Source organism: Lissotriton vulgaris, chromosome 4_1 (genome assembly GCF_964263255.1).
Source record: "Lissotriton vulgaris chromosome 4_1, aLisVul1.2, whole genome shotgun sequence".
NCBI lineage: Eukaryota > Metazoa > Chordata > Amphibia > Caudata > Salamandridae > Lissotriton > Lissotriton vulgaris.
In genome coordinates this window covers 743,807,386-743,827,975 of record NC_141691.1, presented here as the reverse complement: position 1 = coordinate 743,827,975, position 20,590 = coordinate 743,807,386, and the positions used below count along the sequence as shown (strand labels likewise).

Here is a 20,590-nt window from a genome sequence, read left to right as displayed (position 1 = left end):
GCCCTCGAACCCTCCCCGCTCACCCACTCAACCGCTGGACTCTGCACCTCACTTGCCTCTCCCTGCCCCCACGCCTCCTCTGACACCTCAACTTCTGGTTCCTTCACAAACAAAATTGTCTCGCACCCCCCCCCCCCACCGCTTCTCCAGAACTTACCCTCTAGCAAGGATCTCGCCTCCCTCTCAAAGATCCTTCCAGTAGATTGGTCCTACCATCACCTTATCCTCTTCAACTTAAATCGCTCCACTATACACCCGACCCGCATAGGCGGTCTACCATTGAAACCTACTTTGAAACCTACTCGTAAACTTCACCTTATTCCGCCAGGCAAATTGGAATCCTCCATTAAATCTCGCATACTTCTCCCTCCACTCTCCCATAGCACCAATGACCTAACTGAACACTACAATAACTCTATTCGGGAAACCCTGGATCAAATTGCCCCTATCAAATACAAACAAGAAAAAAACATCCCACCAAAATCCAGGTTCAATTTGGATCTTAACAATGAAAGATGGGCACTCAGGCAATCAGAACGTACCTGGAGGAATCATCCTACCACTGACAATGTGGTACTTCTGAGAAATGCTAGGGCCCAATATAAAAAACACATCTTCAATGAAAAAGCCTCCTATCTTCGAGCGCAGCTAGACCAGGCCAGAAACCTGCCCTAGGGAACTCTAACATTGTTAAGAAACAAACCTCCTCTGGCCCTCCCAAAATTCTAGCCTCTATTGAAAGATGTGAAGAAATCGCCAGCTTCTTCTCCAACAAAGTCAACACGATCGAACTTTCCTTCGCCTCCACCCCCTCTCACCTCAACCTCCCCTCAAACTTCACCCCCTCCCTAACATTCGTAGCACTAGCTCGACCTCCTCTCCCCTTTTTCTAGACAACTCCCAACCACCCTGCCATCTCCCCTGTCTCTGAAACAGCTATCACCAACATTATCGCAAAACTCAAACCTTCCTCTCACACTAAAGACCCTCTTCCCTCTCACCTGGTCAAATAACTCAAACACATCATCGCCCCGCTCTGGACCAATATCATCAACTTCTCTCTGTGCACTAGCTGTGTTTCCGCCTCCCTTCAGTTAGGCCAAATCTCCCCCAACCTCAAAAACCCCTCCGCCGACCCCAATGACCTCAACAACCTATGCCCCATCTCTAACCTTCCCTTCCTCTCAAAAGCTCTGGAAAAATGTCTTTCCCAACTTGATAACCATATCGTCTCTTTCAATCTCCTTGACATGTTCCAATCGGGCTTCAGAAAAGGCTGCAGTACCGAAACGGCCATGCTCAATATTACAGACGACATTCACCACTCCCTAGACAGAGGTGAATCCTCTCCACTAATCCTCCTTGACCTTTTGGCGGCATTCCACACTGTCCACCATCCCACCCTTCTTAACACCCTTAAAGTTCGCTTTGGTCTTGAGGGCACCGTACTCAAATCGTTCTCCTCATTCCTTCATAACAGATCCCAACAAATTAAGCTTAGTCAATGCCTCTCCAAACCCCAACCGGTCTCACTTGGCGTTCCACAAGGCTCTATCCTCTCCCCCACCCTATTCAATCTATTCATGGAACCTCTCACCCTCATTCTCAAACAAGCTAAAATATGCTACCACCTCTATGCAGATGACACCCAACTCCACTACAAGATCAAATCCCATAATGACATCCTTCACCTCAACGACACATTGAATAAAGCTCAAGCCTGGTTCCACCTCAATCATCTCAAACTGAACCCTAAAAAAACTGAAGTCATCCTATTTAGTCCCAAGAGCAATTCTCTCCCTATTCATCTCTGGATCAACGATATCACAGCTCTCAATTGCCCCCTCTCCACCTCGAACTGTCAAATCACTAGGCATCAGCATTGATCCCAATTTAAATCTCATACCTCACATCAAAAATGCTGAAAAAAATGCCCTTTTAACCCTTCATCACCTCAAAAAATTGAAACCTTTTATTCCAGCCGATGACTTTAGAATCGTCGTACAATCACTAGTCCTGTCTAAAATGTATTACGGTAACGCAACACTCGCTGGCACCCCTAAAATCCACCTGGCACCAATTAAATGTGGTCTCAACCTCGCCGCCAGACTTATCTCCGATTGTAAAAAATTTGACCACATCTCAACTGTCCTTAAAAGCCTCAACAGGGTCCCAATCGAAGGAAGATCCACTTGCAAGATTGCGTGCATCACGCACAAAGCCTTCCACCTAAACACCCACTCTTATCTTGCTGACAAATTACAAAAAGCTGGGTGTTCTAGGTCCCTTAGGAGCACTAACTCCCTTGTTTTAATTCCGCCCAAACTCAAATGCAAAAAACCCAATCCCGTGCATTCTCTGGTAATACACCTACGATTTGGAACTCTATCCCCAAGGATCTCCGCTGCAACCCCTCCTACCCTCTTCAAAAAAAGGCTCAAATCACTTCTTCTCAACAAATATTGGGGCACCTAATGTCACTGTTTTGAGCACTGTCCACTCCTGCTCCCCTGCTATGCCCTCACCACACCCTCTTCTCACCTCTCTTACCTCCTCTCCTTGTTTTACACCCCCTATTTCTCCGATTCTCTATACTCCCATTCCTCTTTTTGATTTCCATGCCTTTCCTCCCCACTTCCTCATTTAATAACTATGTTTTTTATCCCACATGATTACTTGCAAGCTGCTTATATTGTCTTATATGGCTACCTCCTATCCATCTGATTGTAATGTTTTTATCCTTCATGATTAATGCACACTGTGAAATATCTCTCGTATGTATACCAACCTTGTAAAAGCGCTCCGATACCCTCGGGTCCAGTAGCGCTATATAAAACTCTAAATATAATAAATAAATAAATAAATAAATAAAAATCCGGTATCGCTGAGTTTTCTGGTTGACACACATATGGTTTATGTAAGGACACACAACCAAGTGAGTCAAAAATTGACTGATAATTCTACAGCGTATTCATGGGTCCTGTTAGGAAGTGCTGCCCACCTACTCGTTTTTGGGAGGCAAGATGGTGGCCGCTTGATCCCGAGTGAGCGTCTCCCCTGTCTGGTTTTGATGTAATGAAGGTGTTTCCGTGAGCATAACGGTACAGAACGGAGAAAAAGAGGAGTGAGAATACTCTCCAGAAGTGAAGAAATTTGAAGAGCTATCGGGTCGTGCATTTACCGGAGAAGTTCATGTTTTTACGGTGGAATCCCAGTGTCTCGGTTCGGGTGGCTCGGCTGGCGGCGACCTTCCTCCGCAGTCGGGCGCACCTGTGGAGGGTGTGGTCTCCAAAGAATCTGAAGCAGGAAGCTGCCGTGTTCGGCAAATTTGGTGCTCATATGCCGCCGCCGCGTAAGAACGGAAAGATTCCTGCCGGCGCTATGGAACAACCAACGGCTGCCGCTCGGAAAGGAGTGCCGCCGCTGGTCCTGAATCCAGAAAAGGAAAAAAATTGTAAAGCTGAGAGAACCGGGACCAAGGTTTTACCGGTGAGTCTTAGGAAGGGCGCAGCTAAGGGGAGAGCTATGGAGAAGTCACAACCCCCAGAAAACGTGAGTGAGGACTGCAAAAATAAAGGTTTGGGGACTTTAGCTACAACCGCGGCCGGCGTCGGACGGGGGAAAATGGCAATAATCCCTGGGATGTTCTCTGGGAAGGGGCCCGGGAGCAAAAATCAGCACCAAAATGTCAAAGCACTGTCTGGGGGTGTAGGAGAGGCAGAAAATCGCAAGAACGATGAGCAGCCCGTGACAGAAAAAGCGAAGGGGGCACAAGTACATATAGAAGAGCAAAGTGGCTCATTGCAAGATACGAGTGATACTGTGACCTTGGGATCAGTGCGAGAGATAAAGCAGGGCTCTGATGTTAGTATGGGTTCTCTGTTTTTTGCAATTTTCACCCCGAGTGTGCTGGGTATACTCAGACGTGAGTCCCAGGCTCTCCACACCACTGGAGTCAAGCTATCCAGGCTGATGAAGGCTGATAGCCAGAAACCGGTCCTTGGATGCTTGATTCCGGTCTGGGAAAGACATGGCTTGGTAGTTCGGACTGGACCCATGATGCACAGGGTCAGAGCGGATTTGCATATAGCCAGTGTCTAACCCAGGGTGGTGTGGAGTGCAAAAAAACGATGCATTTAGGCCCAGATCCTTGTACTGGGGTGAATGTATGACATTTATCTACATTCTGTCCATCAACTGTGTTTTTTGCAGTATGGGTTCTCAACCATCAATGTCTGATATGGCTGCGCCCGGAGGAAATCAAGGAATTATCAATGCCACCGAGAGCTTAGCACAGATCCTCTACATTGACCAGAGTGAAACCTCCAAGTTCTCCACTCCCTCTGGAGGAAAACTACATTCAGGACCTGCAGGGGGTAATTTTTATGAGGCTCAAGAAGGAGATAGTTTCTCACCAGGAGGACTTCTAGAACCCAAAAATTGCTCTAGGCAACGCAAATTCTCAGTTGCGCTCTCCAACTTAATGTGAACGAGTTGCGCGCGAAAAAATCTCCAACATGTGGCACTTGACTAAATCTTGCCGGAACTTGGTGCACGCGTTTAAACAAACAGCAGGCGTTGGTCTAGTCTTGCGTAGATCCAGTGCCTTCTGCTGTTTTCCAGACCCAGCTCACCTCTGCAGTTCACTGGTGAAAATGGCAGGGATACGCACTTTGATTGCTTTTCCCTTCAAACATTTTGTGCCTCCCATGAAAAGTGGTGCCATGCCATACAGGGATTGGGTGACCATGGAGTACACCAGACTTGACTGCTGATGCACTGGTAGTCAGAGCAAAAAGCACTGGAGTGTACAGGTTGTTGTAATTGGTGCCCTGGGATTGGACAGTACAGGCAGAGTTGTGGCTGCTTCTCTCTCCACCTGGATCTCTGAGAAATAAGGGTCCATTTCCCTATCATCTTCCTGTACAATGCAGATGAGGTTGTGCTATTGCAGGTGTGCATTTTTAGGGGCACTACTCTGTACTCTCTCTTTTAGAGAGGAAAAGGAGTTATGGTCCTTAGCCGCTGGAGGTCCTCTAAAAAGAAATAGTAATAAGCAGATTCAGAAGCATACCTACCATTATGGTATGCCCTGGCAGCCCCTATCCCGAGGGGAACAAGAATTAAGAACACCTCCCCTATGGAAGAGAGATTATCATCCAAGGCCTATCCACAAAAAGCTAGATCCTTGAAATGCAGGAAAATGATCAACAATACACCAGACCCGTTAAGAAGATTTATAGGGAAACTTGAGGAAGATGTAGGGTCTTTCCTAGAGGGGGGAATGGGAAGTGGAGCTCAGCGCTCCTAGAGAGGTATCCATAAGGACTGGATTACGATTGGTAAAACTAAAAATACTGCATAGAGCATACCTCACCAAAAGACTCTTAGCAAAAACTGGCAGTAGGGCACTGATCGTTGCCGAAGAGGATGTGGGCAAAAAAGCAACTTTATCCATACACTATGGGACAGTCTCCAACTGAGGAACTTTAAAGGGTGTGGTAGAAGTGGCTCAAATGATCTTAAAAACCTCCTACGGCCATATTGGACGTCTATAGGGAAATCTTTTGACAGGGTACCCCAAAATGTGGCTAGAGGGCGCACAACCAAAATGGCCACGCTCTAATAAGGATCTAGCCAGTTTGGGCGGAACTTCAACCATAACTCCCATCCGGAGTTAAATAACTAGCCTTTCAAGCACCTGCACGGAGAGCCGAAACACTGCCTCCCGTGGTGCAACTTACAGCGCCCTGGAGTAAACTGCAGCGGAGAATGAGCTGGGGAATCTCAGCGCGTAAGTCAGAAGCGGAGCGCCGGGAGACACGGCAGCCGCGGAAATCAGGCAAGACCAGGGGAGACTGGGCCCCGCTGGAGGAGTCGCCGCTAGGGAAATAAAGGCCCGAGCTGCTGCGGATGCGGGCTCGGACGACACCCGCACGGAAGACATTACGGCAGCGGTGAGCTGCAGCTGCACTGCCCGAGCGTCTGCAACACAATAAGGAGAGGAACTGTGATGGGAGTGGTTAAAAGGGAGAAGTGGGCTCCCGCGCTTGGACAGAGGGCTACGTGATCGGTGCGAGGGGGAACCATATTAACGTGTGGATTGCCATAAACGCCCCAGATGTGCGGATGGGGTGGGGGGGGGGGGGGGGGGGGGGGTGACCATACTGAGTCCCACCGTACTTCGCCCATAGCAACAGGTACTGGCGCGCTTGAGGGAAGAGGAGGCTGCCATTTTGTGTTGCCACGCACAGCAGGAGATCGGAGGGGACTCTAGCGTGGAGACCATTTTCTGCCATAAGGGACCCCTGCACAGCATCCCAGTGACAAGACAGGGGACAGGGACTGCATAGCCCCGGGGCAGACGGCACGGGGAGGGGGCAGACGGCACGGGGAGGGGGCAGGCGGCACGGGGAGGGGGCAGGCGGCACGGGGAGGGGGCAGGCGGCACGGGGAGGGGGCAGGCGGCACGGGGAGGGGGCAGGCGGCACGGGGAGGGGGCAGGCGGCACGGGGAGGGGGCAGGCGGCACGGGGAGGAAGCAGACGGCACGGGGAGGAAGCAGACGGCACGGGGAGGAAGCAGAATTCGATCTGACGCACTGCCAATTCATGCCAGAGTCCAGAATGCAGTGGGAACTAGCGTGAGCCCGAGGCCTGAGAATTGATCAGCGAGGGGGGTGTCAGAGCGAGGGCCACCCAACGTTATGCCGCCAGCCTCCAGACCTCAGTAGCAAACCCTGGCAGGACAGGGGGGAGCAGAGTAGAGGGACTTCTAGATCTGACAATGTGGTAGGCCCACACAACCCTGAACAGAGTGTGGCTGAAAAACGGTGGCAGGACCCACAGAGTAACGAAGTGCACGAGGGCCCCAACAAAAAAGTGTGGCCAGCAGGACCTGAGCATAGCAGGAGCGGGTAACAAACCTAGCTTCTGGAGACGGGGGGGGGGGAGGTGACAGCAGCGAGCCAGAAGGGTGCGCTTGCCCTAACACTACGCCCTGATCATAGTGAGACGAGGCACCATCAACCTGGGACGCACAGAGGCAAAACAAGCCAAGCTTTTGTTTGACCCCCGCAGAGGGCAGACATAGAGCTCAGCGGAGCAGAGAGACGCAAGCCCAGCAGAGCAACAAGATGATGACTGGAAAGCAATCCTGTTAGGAAAGAAACAAAACCTCACATCTATTGACGCCAATATAGATACCATGAACGTCAGAATGGAATCGGTGGTGAATAAACTTGAACAGCATGATCAGAGAATCAAGGAGGCTGAAACCAGGGTGTCGGAACTGGAAGATGGAGCAGTGGTGACAAGAGAAAAAGTACTCCAAATGGACAAACTGCTGAAAGTGATAGCAAATAAGAACGAAGATTTGGAGGCGCGCTCCCGAAGGAATGATGTTCGTGTCCTTGGGCTGGCGGAATCAACCAACACAGGCTGAATGGAGGACTTCATAGAAAAGCTGGTTATCTAACTGTTTGGCGAGGAAGCCTTTTCGGCCACTTGCCTGTGCCGAGGGCCCACCAATCGTTAACGGCGTGCCCACCACCGGGAGCACCGCCCGACCTGTAATAGTATGATTTTTAAACTATCGGGAGAGTGTTACTTTTGGCCCGGGAAAAGAAACAAGTGAGATATGAGAACACTACCCTGGCGTTCTGCCCGGATTTTACGTAGGCGGTTCAAGAGGCAAGACATAAATATGCAGCAGTGAAGAAAACTATTGGCACAAAACATCCTGTATGCCAGAATGTACCCAGCTAAACTTAGAATCACCCATTTAGGCAAGCAACATTTCTTCACAACCCCCCCCCCCCCAACAAGCCGAAGAATACCTCAGGAGAAACCAAAGAGCAGCATCCCAGGAGGCGGAGGCGCTCTAGATCTCATTCACCTAGGCCGAACCTGAACTGCGGGACTGGAATTGAAAAGCATACTATAGACTGACATGGCCGATATGTACTTTGTGAACACCTCCAAGTTGGTGACATATTAACAATGTTAATGTTATACTATTAGTTCCGCCCGGACACTCCCCTCCGTCCCACTAATGCAACCAACTTAATCGAGTGGCGCTGCACGTGGGTGAAATAGTGGAGGAGAGAGGGCGGGTTGTGGGCCCCTAGTGTCCCCCATACGAGGGCAAACCCCTTTAATTCCCTCACGAGAGGAGGATAACATAATGGACCTTCGCATTATTGAGGGGGGGAGGGATTACATGCCCGGCAAGTTGGGGAAGCTGGTGTGGGGGGGATGGGGAGTTGCGTGGAAGTTCATTGTTGCAGGGACAGACAATAGACAATGCATACATGTACTAGGTGTAAGCAGGAGTTGGGACAATGGATCATGGTGCAAATGCTGTAAAAGAAATTACCGTTTTTATCTTGGAATGTACGTGGACTGAACGACGCAAGGAAGAGGAGACAGGTCCTTGGATATTTGGATAGACATGCCCAGGTGGCCATGTTACAAGAAACCCACCTGGCCCAGAGGAGCCAACCCCAATTTGCAGCAAAATGGGCAGCCCATCACTGTTTCGCATCATACTCTAGCTATTCTAGAGGGGTGGCTATTCTTGTTAGAAGTGGGGTGTAGTCGGCAAGCCTCCTACAACACCAGGGTCGTATAGACCAATTGCCCTTATGAACGCGGATGTGAAATTATATTCTAAAATTTTGGCAACAAGGCTGTCTACCATTATTGAAAAATTAGTTACACCAGAGCAACATGGCAAGCCTCCTACAACACCAGGGTCGTATAGACCAATTGCCCTTATGAACGCGGATGTGAAATTATATTCTAAAATTTTGGCAACAAGGCTGTCTACCATTATTGAAAAATTAGTTACACCAGAGCAACATGGATTCATTCCAGGAAAAGGTACCACTACACATGTTCGAACAGTAATCACTTGCTTTGATGCTATGGAGGTTATTGGCGGCCCGCTGGCAGCCATGTTCCTCGACGCCGAGAAGGCTTTTGACAGGGTGGCTAGGTTATACTTATGGGAAATAATGAAAGTATATGGTTTTGGCGATAAATTCATAAGGGCAATTCAGGTTCTATACAAGGCACCTACAGCTAGAATTAAAATTAATCGAGACTTAACGGCACCTGTACAAATTAAAAGAGGTACTAGGCAAGGTTGTCCTAGTTCTCCCCTTCTTTTCGCATTATATATGGACCCATATTTGCGTTATTTAAAAGCTAACCCGAATATTCCACCGCTCATCTCGAATGGAGCGGAGGTTAACGTTCTAGCATATGCAGATGACGTTGCTATAATCACTCCAGACCCAGCCAAAGCAGTGGAGGAGGTTGAGCGGGAGGCTAGTAAATTTGGAAGAATATCCGGGTATAAACTAAACAGCGCAAAGACACAAATCATCCAAAACTCTGTGGTCTTATATAATGATGCTCGAGTGGTTCCCGCAGCAACATATTTGGGAGTCGAGATATCACCTAATCTGGACACAGTGGTAGGACGGAATATCTCTCCGTTAATTAAAGATGTAAGTACAGATCTGGCCAGAATTGATAAGCTTAAACTTTCGCTAGTAGGACGTACAAATGTAATTAAAATGATTATTCTTCCCAAATTCCTTTATTTTTTTCGCACGATTCCTCTTTTTTTTTAAACAATCTGGTTTAGTAAACTAGAATCAATACTTAATAAATTTATATGGTCTTATGGGAAAACGAGAAGGGCCTATAAGTTCATGACGCTACCAAGGGTTAGAGGAGGGTGGGGGGTCCCAGACTTCAGGCTATATTACTGGGCATCTGTACTACAATACACCCAGGGTTTGCTGGGGGCTGATAACCGAGAGGTGAATGTTAGATCTTGCTCGACAATGGTATATTCTATTGTACTGGGGGCAGATGCCGCAAATGCTTTCCTAAATCACGCAGATTTCCTCTACTATAAGCATACACGATTTAAAACAGTTAAAGCTGCATATAATATCTGGATAGCAGTAGCAAAGAAATGCGGACTAGGAAGATACAATAGGTATACTAGATTGTACAGGAATAGAACACTACCCCCCTTGATATTTTCAGATTCTATAATGGCGGAATGGGATATGCAAGGCGTAAAAAGTATAGGGGATTTGATGGGAACGGATGGGAATATATTACAATTTTCAGATCGGATGGGTAAATTTGGCATTACAAGAAATAGTTTTTTTAAGTATCTGCAAATCAGGAGCTTTTTGGGTAAGAAAAAAGGGGGAGAATCCGGATTTCGGAAAAGTAACCTTATGGAATCTCTAGCTCAGGGGGGAGTGTGTTCTATACGATTCTTTTATGCCAGTCTAGCAGGCCTAAAAAAAGACGATACTGAGAAATTTGGAGATAAATGGGCAGGGAAACTAGGTGTACAGAGTCAATTCTTTCTGGATTCACTAGAGTTAGGATGCTCTGTGCTGTGTTCTGCTCCTCTTCAATCGCAGCATTTTAAAACTGTATTTCAACTCTATCATACACCGGACCGCATTGCACAGTGGGGGGCGACCACAGGGACAACTTGTTTTTGATGTAATGCTCCAGTAGCAGATAGTATTCACATTTTCGCACTGTGTCCCCAATTAGAGAATCTACGAAAGGAGATTGAAGATTTTATGAGGTTTACTCTGGGTGTAAATGAGACTTTAACACCAATGGTTATCATGCTAGGGGTTAGGGGTTATAGGGACGATAATACTGAATTTATATTCCTAGCGATGGCAGTGTACAGACTATTAATTGCAAGAGCATGGCGGGATCCTATCCCCCCTACAATACAACAATGGATTGCTTTGTTATTAGGGATATTTAACCTTGAAAAAGGTATATACGCCAGGAAGGGTAAAAGAACTAGAAAATTGGGATTAAAAATTTGGAATCCTATATATCGGTGGAAAGAGAGAGTAAGGATACCCCTTGGTTAATAATTTATAAGGCTTGTTTTCCACCTGAAAGTGTTGATGACTTATAATTTTTTTTTTATATACATAGTAATTATTTGGGTTATACTGTGTATCGAGATCTCTGTGTATGTAAATGACAAATTGTTGTATGATGTGCCATAAAAATTTTTAAATAAAAAAAATAGAAGTGGGGTGTAGTCTGTGCAGGGAGGCATGGAAATGGATGTAAATGGAAGATACGGTCTGCTCTGGTGGAGACTGATTTCCCATGACGTAACGATTGCCAACTAGTATGGCCCCAACATGGATGACATCCTAAATAGAACTCTGTGTCCCAAACCAGTGGCACAGCGAAATACCGCAATTAGCAGTCTGTTTAATTTTCACCTTTTGTCCTTTTACTCAATTGTTCATAGTTCCGTTTTTCGTAGTTTTAGCCAAATAAATGTACACTTTTTTTTGTTACACTCAGCATATGAGATAAGAGGCAATTTCCCAAGTTTCTTATGTTAAAGATGGGCCTTCTGAACCTTCTTCTTAAACACGTACTAAAGCCAAGTTCTTAAAAAGCAGTTTATTCACGCCCAATGCATTTCAAGCCATTATGGCTCTTCGTCAGGGGTAACTGAAAATTACAATATACATATGTGTTAGTGTAACATCCTCCTATGACATATACTTTGAATCAATAGTTTGCATTTATTTCAACATGGATGACACACGCCTTACTTGAAGTGTGGAGGAAGATTCAGACGATTGGCACAACTTACGTGATTTTGGGTGGGGGTGGGGGGGGGGGGGGGGGAAGAGGGGTGACTTCAATACAGTCGCAGACACAACGAATGACAGGTCCCGCGTCAGCCCCATGCATTATACCAAGATGCAGCAGACATTAAAGGATATCATAACTACCAATTACTTGCTAGACAGGTGGAGATACAAGCACCCCACACTGAGAGAAGGGACACACTACTCCACGGTCACGTGTCCTGGGCCAGGCTAGACTATGTGCTGGTGTCGGTGGGCATTTGCAAAAACAACAAGTGATGGACCGAATGTGGATCAATGTCACACATTTCCCCCAGTCAAAAGATCTGGGCCCAAATCCATTGTTTTTTTGCACTCCACACCACCCTGGGTTAGACAATGGCGATATGCAAATTAGCTCTGACCCTGTTGCCCCATGGGAACAGTCCAGTCCGAACTACAAAAGCCATGTCCTTCCCAGAACGGAATTAAGCATCCGAGGACCGGACCGGTTTCGAGGTAACACCTCTCATCAGCCCGGCTAGCTTGACTCCAAGTGGTGTGGAGTGCCTGGGACCCACGTCTGGGCATCCCCAGCGCACTTAGGGCGGCAATTGCAAAAACAACAAGTGTCGGTGGGCATGGCGCACAGGGTGGGGAGGGCGTCCCACCTTGCCCACACATATTCAGATCACTCGCCAGTCATGACTACACTGCGGACCCCGGTCAACCAATCCCCATATATTAACTGGAGGCTTAATCCTCAGCACCTCCACGACACAGTGTTTAAGGCCGAAATAGAACAGGAAATTCAGGAATTGTTTTGCGTAATATGAACTCAGTATCTAGCTTAACAACAGTATGGGAGGCATTCAAGGTCACGGTACGGGGCTGGTGTATCTCTAAAGGGAGAGGCATCTTAAAGGACCTGCACAGAAGCTTACATAAACTGGAAGGAGAACTTAAAACACTCGAAAGGGAATTATCGGAGTGGAGCGACGTAGGAGCAACTAGAGCCGCACTACGCACTAAAATGACAGAGTATGAAGAAGCTCATGTGGCTCGGATATATGGGGAGGGAGACCGCCCAGGGAAGGTATTGGCGAATGCGGTACGACCCTCTAAATTTGTGAATTACATTGTAGAAATACAGGATGAGAATGGCCAGACGCATAGGGACCTGCCGGAGCACCTGCATATGTTCGTGAACTACTATAAAACACTCTACTCCTCCCAGAGGGGCTCCCCCTTAGACCTGCAACAATATTTTGAAGACACTGCTCTGGCGTGGCTGGGAGACACCCACCAAAAGTTCCTCAATTTGGAACTGGAGGTAGATGAGATCACGGAAGCAATTATGCATATGAAATCAGGAAGAGCGCCAGGGTCTGACGGGATTGCCAGTGGAATTTTGTAAAACATATGTGTCAATCCTGGCTCCGATTCTGAAGGCAGTGTACTATGAAGCGATGGAAGAGGAGAGGTTACCAGTAACCATGAAGGAAGCCCAGATAATTTCATTACTAAAGCCAGGAAAACCCCCAATCTCTTGCGACTACTATCGTCCATTATCGCTGCTAAACTGCGACACTAAAATGCTCGCTAAGGTGCTGGCGACACAGCTCAACCTCCTGATGGAGAGACTGGTTTTGCCAGACCAGGCAGGCTTTGTTCCAAATAGACCTACGTCCCATAATCTCAGAACCTTGCTGGCAGTAATGCAAGATATAGACCCTAACAGTGCGGTGGTGGCAGTCTTTATTGACGCCACCAAAGCATTCGATTCTGTAGAGTGGGATTACTGATTTGGAACACTAAGCCATATGGGAATGACATATACCTTACTTAATTTGTAGTGTAGTTCCTATTTTCCCTATAGGCTCTGAGCATTGGAAGAACATAAACAGCAGTGTAGACGTAGGACTGAGGTCTTCTAGGTCTCTACTGGCTATGTTACACTTAATTTAGATTTGCGCCAGCTAGCTCAGAGGTCACTGGAAACTTTCTTGAATGAATAGGAAGAGATCAGCTTCCCTAGCTCAGACAAGAAGGGATTCAGCTTCCGACAACCACATAAACATGGCAACTTTGCTCCCTCAGAATAAGAGTAAATCTCTAGTCGTGAAAACAATAGACAGCTATTTCACTCAGTCAGATGTGCGTTCTTAGTTTCACCAGAGTGCAGAGAATAGAGAGACGGGCGTTTTCAATAAAAGGTATTATTTATTGATCAGTCTTCCTTCTCATGCAAGAGAAATGAATTGCCACAATTGCAATACTTAATATAAAGTAAAGTACGTACAGTAAAAGGAGTATTATAAAATAATACTGTAAAAGCATTGATATGGTTTCTTAGCCATAAGACACTTTAAAATGGATAAAATATATACATACATATATTCATAGGCTAACGTCCTCAACTGGTGCTTCTAAACTACGCCTACCCTGGTGTACCTGACCTAAGCCTAATACGTGGGAAGGAGTAAGTAGCAGTGTAAGTTAAGTAGGTTTGTTGCCAAGGATCTGTTCAAGAATTCTCTTTAAGGGTTTAGTCAGCACTGTACCTTGAGAATAGAATGTAGGAGGTCTGGTATCTCTCTCTCAGGACTCGATATCCCAGTCACCCGCAAAGGTAGGCTGGAAACGCCGGAGCTGGATTTTCTCGGCAGGAGAAAAGACAGCGTCTTTCTCAGCGCGTCAAAGAGGAGGGGCAGCGTCCGTGGGCTCTTCGCGTCTGCTGGGCTCTAGGCAAGTAGATTAGCTGCTCTGCTCCAAAACCAGCACCGTGTGTTTGCTTAAGGCAACGTTGGTATATTTATACCTGAAAGGTGCAGAGTTTGACGTAAGGTTTGAACATAAGACGTCAATAAAGATGTCACTAAGAACTGGCAGTTCTTACAGGGCTCGCAGGAGTTCTATTACAAATCAAAACAAAGCAAGTGGGGATTTCCCTGGTTGCTGGAGGTTTGGTGTGTCGAAAAAACTCGGTGTGCTCTCTAGGAATCCAAGGAAGTAGCTTTTGCCGTGCCTTGGACTGCAAAGGCGATTTACTGAAATATGGATCTGATTCTTATGCCATTATAGGGATAATATGGATTATAGCCGTACAGGGGCATAAAGTCACAATATTGAATCGGGTTCCTAGATAAAACACATCAAATTGGGTGAAGCTCCTGTATAGCAGTCCGCCAGCCTCGGGGTTAATGAAGGGTACTAGATCTGACAGCTTTCCTATCTCAAGGGGTACGAGACCAGGATGCCCGTTGTCTCCGGTCCTTTTCGCGCTAGCAATTGAACCCTTGGCGGCAAAATTAAGGCAACACCATAAGCACAGGGCCTAGTGTACCCTGCTAGGCAACTACTTCTCTCCCTCTATGCGGACGATATAACACTATACATACATAAACCCCAGGAAAACTTAAATCCGGTGTTGAGGGAAATCACTAAATTTGGAGCTATATCGGGGGTTCAAATTAATTGGGCCAAGTCGGCGGTATTCCCATTGACTAGTAAGACTGCACAGCACCAGCTGGGCTACCCGCTGCAGTGGGAGATGGAGGATTTTAAATATTTAGGAATACACGTTACCAGGGACAAAGAAGAATTAATGCGCACAAACTATGGTAAGGCCATAGATAAAGTTACGGACAGCATATCCAAATGGATAAAGCCGCCCCTCTCAATGGAGGGAAGGATATCCCTTATTAAGATGACGATTTTACCGAAATTCCTATATTTATTTATCAACATAACATACTACCCGGGCGGTTTCTTCTTCCGCACCCTTAAAACACAATTGGTACGGCTCATATGGGGAGGGAAACCGGCATGGCTGATTTTAGCGACACTGATGTTACCATACCATCAGGTCGGATATGATGTCCCAAATTTTGAGCAATACTATTATTGTGCACAGGCGCATTTTGCTGTCTATTGGATGCATCCACCCCCCTTTAGCTGTAGAAGATGGATATATGGCTCCAACGCCCCCGGAGGGATATTTATTTACGCAGGTGAGGGAACGAGGACGGAATCCATCCACAGTAGACTGTACCGTGGCGGCTTGGAGATGGATGGTGCGTAAGATGGAGGCCCCTATAATGTATTCCCCCAGGATGCCACTACTGCGCAATCTAATGTTGCAGGTTACATGTGAGGGATTGGGCTGCACAATGCTGAATGCACTACGGTACGCCACTTGGGGAGACCTATACACGGGGGGACAATTTCGCAATAAAGAGCAGTTTTTTGGAGGACATATGCCCACCATTATGGACACATTCCTGTACACCCGACTTAGGCAGAGCATGAAAGCAGTTACCCAGGCATTCCTAGCGGAACCCGACACGTTTGCGCTATTACACGCACTGGTGCAGACTGAGGCCCCCACACATGTCATTTCCCTGCTGTATAGACAGGTCAGGAGCGACCCCCCTCCTGGGCCCCTGTGGGCTAGAGCAGAATGGGATAAGGGCTTGGGGGAACCGCTAACGGATGACCAATGGGAAATAAGCTGTACACAGTCGAAAGCGATCACTAGCAGCAGTAGGTTACGACTCATACACTTTAAAATTCTCCATCACCTGTATCATACCCCAGCTAAACTGCACAGATTCCAGCTAAGGGAGGATGACAGATGTGAACGGTGTGGGAGGGAAGGAGCAGATTTCATGCACTTGGCATGGCGGTGCCAGAGAGTGGAAGCTTATTGGGAAGCGGTCTTTGAAGCACTGTCAGCAATGATAGATATGTAGATTACAATGTCCCCGCTCATAGGTCTCCTGGGCCGGACACAAGATATACGGACAGTATATAAGACATTCCTAGCTATGGGAGTCCTGATAGCGAAAAGGAGGGTTGCATGCAGGTGGGGAAGAGGACAGGAACCTAAATTTAAAGATTGGGTGCGAGACCTGTCCACTTGGCAGGAACAACTACATCATTATGCAGACCTGCTACCTATCAAATCCCGCCCCAAAGATATCTGGGGGCCCCTGCTAACATATCTCCTGGCTCAGAATGTAAGCAATGAGGCAGAACAAGGGGAGCAGGAGGAGAAAAAGCTAAAAGGGTAGACGCAGAGCGTTATGTGCACTAACCAGGATGTTATTGGGAGACCTGGAGAGAGGGAGAGAGCATTGTGAAGCCCGGTACTTGTCTGGCCCACATTTATGATAGCGGAACATGAATGTTTACCTAATGCAATGTATACTGACCTTAACGTGTGGAAGGAGGGAGTAGTAGACTACCAAGATACCACAGCGCCCCAGACCCTGTAGTACTAGATATGCTGTCGCATTTGGAAGTTTTAAAGGGGGGGCGGGGGGGGGGGGGGGGGGGGGAGTTTGAAATGTTATCTTGAAGTAGATGTGAACTGAGACAACATATCTGATTGTACAATGTGCACTAATAACCGTAAAGAGCATAAATGTAATGTGCATAACTTCAATAAAGGTTTTTGAAACAAAACAAAAAAAAAAAGGATACCCCAAAATGTACATGCTGGGACTCAACATGGTCAAGAGGAATGTGGTTTAGCATTGGGGGGTGAGGGTGGGGGGGCAGCCTTTCCCCCCTGAGCGACGGCAATGGAAAGCAGACATGGACTACCGTTTGCTGACCGATAAGCAGATTTATGAAGGCAGAGGATGCACAAACAAGTGGGAACATATGGCTACCATGGGTGATATAATGGGGTTTTGCTTGAATTCTGTGGTACGATAGATCTCTTGGACCTGGGCTTGGTGGGAGGGGGTGGGGCCCCCAGGGTGCGGCGAAGCACAAGGACAAACTGTACAGTTACTGGGTTCAACAAGGTGCATAAGAGATAAAATGCTGCAATACTGTGATGTCTGTTATTGTACACTGTTTCGATAAAAAGATGTTAAAAACAGTACACTCCAATATATATATATATATATATATATATATATATATATATATATATATATATATATATATATATATATATATATAGCACCCTTTCTGTACTTCGCTGGAATACAAGGCATAGATTAAAAACCGTACCTGTTTAAATAAGGCGTACAGCTTCAACTTTACTTCATTTCCCGGATCGGCCTTTAAAAGCTTCAGCTGCTCTTTCGCTTTTTCAAAGTCTCCTGCCTTCACCTGCATTGTTGCCCCACTTGTATGCATTTGTAGTGATGCAGAAAAAGCAGCTTGTACTGCCCTGCTGCAAGAGAAGGTAAAATGAAAAAAGAAAAACACCTAGAAGAATAATTAACATAGTTTGCCCTTTCACCCCCGCAGCCGAGCTAATATTTAGCTAAGCAGCACGTTCAAACCCAACATTCACTGTTGTAAAGAAATTACCTGCTAGGGACAGGAATTTATACTTGATAACATGGAAAATGCTTGCTGCTAACAAATTACGAAGAACTGAAAGACTGGTTTCATCAGATGTTCCAAATAGCCAAGGCACGTATAATACAAGCATTTGCAATGCAATAGGTCTCGCATTAGGAAAGTTTGAGCTATTGGTACTGTAAATGACAAATTTTTTATTTATGTGTTGGTTTTGAAAATAGCGAAATTAATAGCTTTGTCATTGTTGGACAGGCCACATGAAGGGCTTGCTCCCTCCCCGCACGACCAGGCCCGAGCCCGGCTCCTCAGGTGATACACGCAACCACTACCCGTTTCCCGTCTCCTATGGGACCCCTGCCCCTGGACATCTCCACCTCATGGGCCCGATCCCCTACCGGCCCTCTCGCTCGGCCTGGGCGCCATCTTGGACACAGCACCACGAGGCCGCGTGGCCTCCGATCGACCCTAACCCTGGGCCTGGCCAGGCCCCGACATCCCGGCACCACCATCCACCCAGGAGGTGAGCGGACTACTTGGCAGGTCAATGGGAGAGAGAGGTGTCGATGGCTCTCCCCCGCCAAGTGCCGATCGCCCCCAGCTCCCCCAGGCGCTGGCTCCACCCCCCTGCTGGGTGTCTGGACTCCCTCATCCCGGACCTCCCGACCTCCAAGTGCGAGGGTCCGGACATCAAAGGGCGCCAGCCCTATAACTGGGGCAGCTCCAGAGCAGGAAGGCAGTTGTATCCTGGAGTCGAGAGACGCAGTGAAGAACTCATCCTTGACGGACTACTGGCGCTGCCGTAGCCCTGCCTTGCGAACTATCGTCCTGCCTGCTGGCGCTGCCGCAACCTTCTGAAACCTTCATCGTCGTCGGGACCTGCTGGCGTGGCCGCGGACCGTTTGTAACCTCCACCTTCATCGGGACCGGCTGGCTCCGCCGCGGCCCGATCATCTAGAACGCCGAGCTCGAGGATTGTGAGCTCTTTCATCTACCACCATCTCCGCCAGATTGGTAACAAGACTGTCCCGCTACCCCCTTACCCAACCAAGAGACTAAACTAGAGGGGACCCCGGAGTCCAGACCTCCTTGTACCATTTCACCGTACCTAAAGAATTGCTTATAAAGTAACGTTGAACCTTATCCTTGTGTGGTGTACGTCTGTGGGGGGGAAGTTACTTGTCTGTACGATCGCTGGAGACGGCTCTCCCCGGAGACCTCTCCCTCTCTCCTCGGCCGACCTTCCCGGTCCGTCTAACAGTCATTTACAATGCCAATAGTTTTAACTTTCGCAAATGTGACACCTATAGCATTTGTAATGCAATATGTGTTGTATTTACGTGACCTACATGTATTGATATTACAAATAAAAATGGCTTTTAATTTTTTTAAGAATTAATACTTAAATAAAAGTTATTGTAATTTATAATGGCAATAGCTTTTGTAAATATTTAACGATTATGTTCATTGTATTTTATTGTGACGGAAATCCAAGAACAGAAGTGAAATATAAACATCTTTTTGTGACATTTGTAATAAAGCTTGAAACATTGAGAGAACATATTTGAACCAGTTGTTGTTGAATGGTTGCACATATTGATGCTGTGGTGGCGCTCAGTGATGTTGTGGTGGTGACGAGTGATGCTGTGGCATTCAGTGATGCTGTGGTGGCCCTGAGTGATGCTGTAGTGATGCGCTAGCTAGCTAGAGTGAGTGCGATAGATAGAGTAAGTGCGATAGATAGAAGGAGGGCGATAGATAGATAGAGGGAGGGCGATAGATAGATAGAGGGAGGGCGATAGATAGATAGAGGGAGGGCGATAGATAGATAGAGGGAGGGCGATAGATAGATAGAGGGAGGGCGATAGATAGATAGAGGGAGGGCGATAGATAGATAGAGGGAGGGCGATAGATAGAGGGAGGGCGATAGATAGAGGGAGGGCGATAGATAGAGGGAGGGCGATAGATAGACAGATAAAGTGAATTTATGTTGCATTGAGTAGAGTGTAAGTATGAGGTGTGCAATTATGTTGCATATAATTATGTGGCACTGAGTGGTATTTGGAGTGTGTCAGGGTGCAGCGTGTGTCAGGGTGCAGCGTGTGTCCGGGTGCAGCGTGTGTCCGGGTGCAGCGTGTGTGTGAGGGTGCAGCGTGTGTGTGAGGGTGCAGAGTGTGTGTGAGGGTGCAGAGTGTGTGTGAGGGTGCAGAGTGTGTGCGGGTGCAGAGTGTGTGCGGGTGCAGTGGGTGTGCGGGTGCAGTGGGTGTGGGTGCGTGTGTGGGTGCGGTGTGTGTGTGGTGTGTGTGGGTGCGGTATGTGAGGGTGCAGAGTGGGTGAGGGTGCAGAGTGGGTGAGGGTGCAGAGTGGGTGAGGGTGCAGAGTGGGTGAGGGTGCAGAGTGGGTGAGGGTGCAGAGTGGGTGAGGGTGCGGGGTGTGAGGGTGCGGGGTGTGAGGGTGCGGGGTGTGAGGGTGCGGGGTGTGAGGGTGCGGGGTGTGAGGGTGCGGGGTGTGAGGGTGCGGGGTGTGAGGGTGCGGGGTGTGAGGGTGCGGGGTGTGAGGGTGCGGGGTGTGAGGGTGCGGGGTGTGAGGGTGCGGGGTGTGAGGGTGC

At 47.7% G+C, this 20,590-nt stretch overlaps 1 protein-coding gene across 3 annotated transcripts in view; it reads right to left on the bottom strand.

Moving 5' to 3' along the window:
- Positions 1 to 20,590, bottom strand: part of LOC147722518 (enoyl-CoA delta isomerase 2-like) — a 340,043-nt gene that overhangs the window by 244,238 nt on the left and 75,215 nt on the right. For 2 of the 3 annotated variants that reach the window (XM_086965044.1, XM_086965041.1), the window contains exon 2: positions 17,686 to 17,851. In XM_086965044.1, coding sequence (XP_086821170.1) covers positions 17,686 to 17,851 — 166 coding nt within the window. The remainder of the gene's footprint in view (positions 1 to 17,685; positions 17,852 to 20,590) is intronic. The other variant, XM_086965042.1, reaches the window with a different exon arrangement.